Source organism: Salvelinus sp. IW2-2015, unplaced genomic scaffold, assembly GCF_002910315.2.
Source record: "Salvelinus sp. IW2-2015 unplaced genomic scaffold, ASM291031v2 Un_scaffold1865, whole genome shotgun sequence".
In the NCBI taxonomy this organism is placed as follows: Eukaryota; Metazoa; Chordata; class Actinopteri; order Salmoniformes; family Salmonidae; genus Salvelinus; species Salvelinus sp. IW2-2015.
The window spans coordinates 238,872-245,078 of NW_019943229.1; the positions used below are offsets into that span (position 1 = coordinate 238,872).

General features: G+C 48.9%; 1 protein-coding gene across 1 annotated transcript in view; it reads right to left on the reverse strand.

Moving 5' to 3' along the window:
• Positions 1-6,207, reverse strand: part of LOC112072257 (1-phosphatidylinositol 4,5-bisphosphate phosphodiesterase delta-1) — a 99,785-nt gene that overhangs the window by 9,949 nt on the left and 83,629 nt on the right. The window contains exons 9-10 of the mRNA XM_070439712.1: positions 4,821-5,000; positions 2,388-2,394 (exon numbers count right to left, since the gene is read on the reverse strand). Of these exons, the coding sequence (XP_070295813.1) occupies positions 2,388-2,394; positions 4,821-5,000 (187 nt within the window). The remainder of the gene's footprint in view (positions 1-2,387; positions 2,395-4,820; positions 5,001-6,207) is intronic.

Here is a 6,207-nt window from a genome sequence, read left to right on the forward strand (position 1 = left end):
GCCGTGGTGTTTGTATGTGGTGCCGAGCTTGGTGGTATGTCGTGTGGTGGTTGTGGTGGTTGGTGGTCTGTTAGTGGTGTCCGTTGTGGTATCATTGGTCTGCTTGGGTGTTGTGGTTGTGTGGTGGGTACCCTGTGGTGTTGTGGTGATGTACTGTGGTATGTTTGTGGTGTAGTTGTTGGTACTGTCTGCGGTGCGGTGTACGTGGTACTGTTGTTGGTGGTGTGGTGTTGTATGTGGTGTCATGCGTACTGTGGTGTGTTGTGGTGTGGTTGTGGGTCTGTAGTGGTGGGACCCTGTGGGTGTATCTGTCGGTGTTTGTGGTATGTTCTGTGTGCGCGTATGTGGGTGAGTCCCTGTGGTGTGCTGTGTGGTGCTGTCTGTCGGTGCAGAGGCTATGTGGTGCCGTTGTGGTGTTTTGTGGTATGTCCTGTGGTCGCTTTGTGGTGCGCTCTTGTGCTGCTTGTGGTGCTGCTCTGTGGTGCCAGTTATGTGGTGTTCTGTGGTCCTGTGCTTGTGGATCATGTCACTGTGGTGTCCCTCTCTGTTGGTCCTGCTCCTGGGTCCTGCCACCTCTGTGTGCTGCATTGTGTGCCCCTGCCTCTGTGTCCTGTCTGTGGTGCCCACGCCCTCCTGTGGTGTCCCCCACTGCCTCCTGTGGTGCCACAGCTCTCCCCTCGTGGAATTAGCATGCCACCCCTGTCCTCACGCAGACTGAGTTCCCTTTCCCACTGCCAGGCCACTCTGCGGACCCCATTCTGGGCATCTTATCTCTGACCCCCATGGGCTACTTCTCCGCCATGCGCTGTTTTCCGGAGCTTTGTCATGCGCTGTTTTTGCTTTTCAGAGTGCTCCGCTAGCCCGCAGCTGTCTGCACCTGGTGATCTCCTGTAGAGTGTCCAACTTCTCACGGGTTTGCAGAGGCTACCGCACCAGGCCTTCTATGAAGGATGTGTCCTCCGCTTTCCGCGAGCCGGCTGTTACCTGTCCGAGACCACGCAGGTCCACCCCTCTGTTTCTGTTCTCACCTGATACTCCCAGCTGCCATACACCCAGCTGATCCCCCCCCTGCCTCCACCAGCACTGTCACCGCAACAGCCTGACTTATCGCAGAGCCTGCATAACAGCCGCCTGATACGCACGCATGCCAATCTAGCAGCCTGCTTATCGCCAGCCTGACGCAGACGGCTTGGCATACCAGCGCCTGCTTACTGCCGCCTGACTCCGCAGGCTGACTACGCGCCTGCTCTAGCCCGCCTGCCTCACGCCCGCTGCATCACAGCCGCCTGATACCAGCCCTGACTCCAGCAGCCTGACATACGAATCCGTTATAGCAGCTGCCTCCAAGCACCAGCCTGCACTATCGCCGCCCTGCCTACAGCCGCTGATCCAGCCCGCCTGCTTATAGCCGCTGACATCGCCGCAGCCTGATCCCAGCCAGCCTGCTCGCACAGCTGACCATACCCGGCCTGACATCTAGCCAGCCTGATCCCGCACCGCCTGCCTTCTCGCCAAGCTGAATACCGCCCGCCTTCACGCAGCTGATACAGCAATCTCTCTCCCCCCCACCACCGGAGGCGGAAGCGAGAGAGAATTGGCTGGTTATTCAGGCTTGCTGTTATTCTGCCGCTTTTCGGCTTGCTTAATTCAGGCTTGCTGTATCGTTTGCTATTCAGCGCTGTTCGTTGCTGTTTTTAGCGCTTAAGCAGGCTTGCTATATTTTTCAGGCTCTGTACAGGCTTCATGTTATTCAGGATCTTCCTGCTTTTCAAGGCTTCTGTATTAGGCTGGCAGTTGCTGTTTCGGCTTGCTCGGCGCTGTAGCTGCTATACAGGCTTCTACAGGGTTGCCTGTATTCAGGCTTGCTGTTATTCGGCTTGCCTGTATTCAGGCTTGCTTCGTTGTTATCTCGGTTGCTTATATTCGGCTTGCTGTCATTCGGCTGCTGTTATTCAGGTTGCTGGTTCTTCGGCTGCGTCATTGTTGCTTTCAGGCTTGCTGTTCATTCACAGGCTTTGCTGTTTCAGGCTTGCTATATTTCAGGCTTGGTATGTACAGCGCTTGCTTTATTCGCGCTTGCCGGTTCTTCAGGCTTGCTGTTATTCAGCTTCTGTTCGCGTGCTGTTATCAGGCTTGCTCGTATCGTCTGCTATAATGCAGTTGCTGTTATTGCCTTCTGTTGGCCATATCAGTCTGCGTTATTCAGCCTTGCTGTTTATTCAGGCTTGCTATAGTAGGCTTGCTTCAGGTTCTGTTATAGCTTCGTATCAGGCTTTGCTATGTTTCAACTTGCCTATCGGCTTGTTGTATTAAGCTTGTTAATCAGGCTTGTTGTTATTCAGGCTTGATGTTACTCAGGATGATGCTAACAAAACAGGAGGGTTTACCTGCTGTCTCGGACGGTTAAAGGCCTCTCTCTTAAGGAGGACTTCTGAAGGTCCTGGGTGTCTTTAGCGTGTCTCACCCTGGAGAATTGGACACTCTTCAGTAGATCACCGGTCAGACGCTGCTTGCTGTAGCTTGATCTTTTGACTTCGTGAAAAGCATAAAACAGATTTTACAAATCTTGAAAACATCTCTATTTCTGTGAAGGTATTTCCATGTGTTTTCAAGAGAGTTATTCCATATGTGTTTTCCTGGCATATGGCCTGGCATTTGAAATGGACTGAGTTCTGCTGAGGCAGTTTTGCATCTAATCCAAGTAGAGCTTGGCCAACCCGTAAGCATGACCCACAGTAGCTGGCACCACAGTAGCATGTACCACGATGCATGGCAACGTACAATGCATGGCACCACATAGCTATGCCACAGTAGCAATGGTAACAACAGTAGAGTGACACACACGTAAGCATGGTACACAGTCCATGTAAACCCAGTAGTGTGACCACGTTGCCAGACTTGCACACAGATATGCATGACAAATGGCACCAACAATAAAGATAGCTTGGGCACACACAGAGTTGGTACCAAGTAGCATGGTACACAGTAGTGTGACACAGCAGTAGCTTGGCACCACAGTAGCTTGGACACCAACAGATGCATGGCACACACAGATGCAATGGCACGACAGTAGAACTTTGGCACACAGGTAGCTGTTACACGTAGCATGGTACTAACAGTAGTGTGGACACCAAAGCTTGGCACACAGTGCTTGGCACACATAGCATGGTACCGACAGTAGCTGGTACAACAGTAGCATGACAACAGTAGCATCACACCACATAGCATGGCACACGTAGCTTGGCACCACAGTCGATGGGTACACAGTAGCTTGGTACAAGTAGCGGTACCACGTAGCTGTGACACACGTAAGCATGGTACCTACGTAGCATGGCACTACATAATTGCACACAGTAGCCTGGCACCACAGTAGCATGGTACACAAAAAAAAAGTAGCAATGGTGCCAAGTAGCATGGTACCATTAGTAAGTGTGGTACCAGACAGTAGCAGTGAACAACACGTAGCATGGTAACCAGTTAGCATTGGCCCACATAAGCTTGGCACCACAGTAGCATGGTAACCAGAGCATGGTACGACAGTAGCACTGCACCACAGACATGCAGGTAACAGTAGCATGCAAGCACACGTAGCTTGGCACCTACATAGCAATGTACACAAGTACAATAGCACAAAGTACGGTACCATAGCATGGTAACATAGTCAGCAGGTACAAGAGATAGGTGACAGTTGCACACAGTAAAGCTTGGCACCAAGTGCTGAGTAACAGGTAAGAGCATGGGCATAATAGAGCAGTGGTACCATAGTAGCGTGGTACATTACCGTGGACACCAGTATATGGGTACACAGTAGATGACACACAGTAGTTGGCCGACTGTAGATGGCAACCACGTAGCTATGACACACATAGCATGGCAGCACACAGCGCATGGCCAGACGTAGCATGGCACACATAGCATGGCACACAGATAGCATGGCACCTACAGTAAGCATGACACCCACAGTAGATAACATCAACATTTAGCATGGCGACACAGTAGCAATGGACCACAGTAGCATGGCACGACAGTGACAACGGCACAAATGCTGCACCACAGTAGATGGCAACAACGTACGCACACAGTTAGCATGCAGTAGGCACAGACCACCACATTAGCCATGGCAACCACAGTCAGTCATAGACATCACTTGAGCAGAAACACGTCAGAAGTAGGCAAGCACAAAAGTAGCATGCACACATGCATGGCACACACAGTAGCATGAACACTGTACAGTAGCACGGCACACAGTAGCATGGCACATACAGTAATGGCAACCACAGTAGCATGGACCAAGTAGCATGAACACACAGTAGCATGCGATCACACAGTAGCAGGACCAACAGTAGAGCACATGTAGCATCACTCAAGAATAAAGTAGCATGTGCAGCCAACACAGTAGCATGACAAGCAGGCACCAGTAGCATGACACAACAGTAGCAGTGACACTGTAGGCTGACACAAGTAGCATGGCACCCAGTGCATCGGGGCACCACAGTAGCGATTGAAACACAGTGCATGAGCACCAACAGTAGCTCATGCACAGACAGTAGCAATGACAAAGTAGTAGCATGGCACCACAGTAGCATGACACAACAGTAGCATGACACATCAGTAGCATGACACAACAGTAGCATGGCACCACAGTAGCATGGCAACACTGTAGCATGACACAACAGTAGCATGGCACCAGAGTAGCATGACACAACAGTAGCATGACACAACAGTAGCATGACACAATAGTAGCATGGCACCACAGTAGCATGGCACCACAGCAGCGTGTTACCACAGTAGCATGGCACCACAGCAGCGTGTTCCCATACCTTGGCTTTGGCCTTCTGTCCGTTGGAGTCTGTGTTGGAGTCTGTCTTGGAGTTGCTGGTCTCTGCAGCCTCGTCCTCCTCTGAGACACAGTCTTCCTCTAGTCCAGGACTAGTACTGCTGAAGACGGCATCCAGCTTGTTCAGACGTTTCCCCTTGATGATGAACCGACCCTTCAACTCCTACACAGAGACAGACATCGTGTTGATGGAGATGCATCTATACTAGATAATCGAATGACTACTAAATACCAGGACACCTTGTGAAGGATTCAGCAGCGAAGCCCTGTTGTATTTTTTCATTATTGTTATTATTATTATACCGGTTCTTCTAGCAAGGAAAATGAACATGAAAATCCCCATGAAATAGTAAGGCTGAGGAGGGTGCAACTTGACATGATGGTAAAGGCCCATAGTCCACACCCTGTCATGCAATGCCGGAATACATTTGTACTGTAGTGAAGCCGACTCTAGAGTAATGCAAGGTCTCTCATGTGAAACGTCAATTGCTATGGAAATGCTGGGATGGGATTTTCAATGATATTAAATGTAATTATGACCCCACTACGGCGGTGATACGATATGGATTACAATTATCATCATGAATATTAAGGCTATACGCTCTACATGTTACACACAGACACTCAACCATGCAAATTGGCAGAGTTATTATTAATTTGGACATCACACATTATAGTCTTACTCTTATACAGACAATGTACACTCTCACTATATCATATCCAGCTAATTATTTTAGGCAGATGTTCTCTTCTCCGTCTCATCCTCTCCCACTGAATGAAGATTACGGTCAGGAACTCTTCCCAAATAATATAAAAAAATTGAAAATTAAACTAAATGTACAGAAAGATCAGTGCGAAGGCCAAATTACAGAGGACGAACTTCTTGAGGCTATTAAATCCTTTCAGTCTGGAAAAAACCCAGGGCTTGATGGCACACCGGTAGAGGTATATCAAGCCTTTTTTGATTATACTAAAAGCTCCATTGTTAGATTGTTTTAACAACTCCTATAGAAATGGTGGTCTGTTAAGTCCTCAGCTGGAAGGTCTGATTTCTCTGTTATTAAAACAAATATAAAGACCCAGTCATCATGAAACATCTAAGCCTGGTATTCATAGCGGATTTTGAAAAGGCATTTTATAAAGTAAGACTGGATTTTATTTATAAATGCCTGGATTTTTTATTTTCGGTAATTCTCTTAAAAAATGGGTAAAAATAATGTATAGCAACCCCAGGTGTAAAATGGTAAATAACGGCTACTTCTCAGAGAGTTTTGGGCCTGTTTGGCCCTGTCCGGGGGTATCATCGGATTGGGCCACAGTGTCTCCTGACCCCTCCTGTCTCAGCCTCCAGTATTTATGCTGCAGTAGTT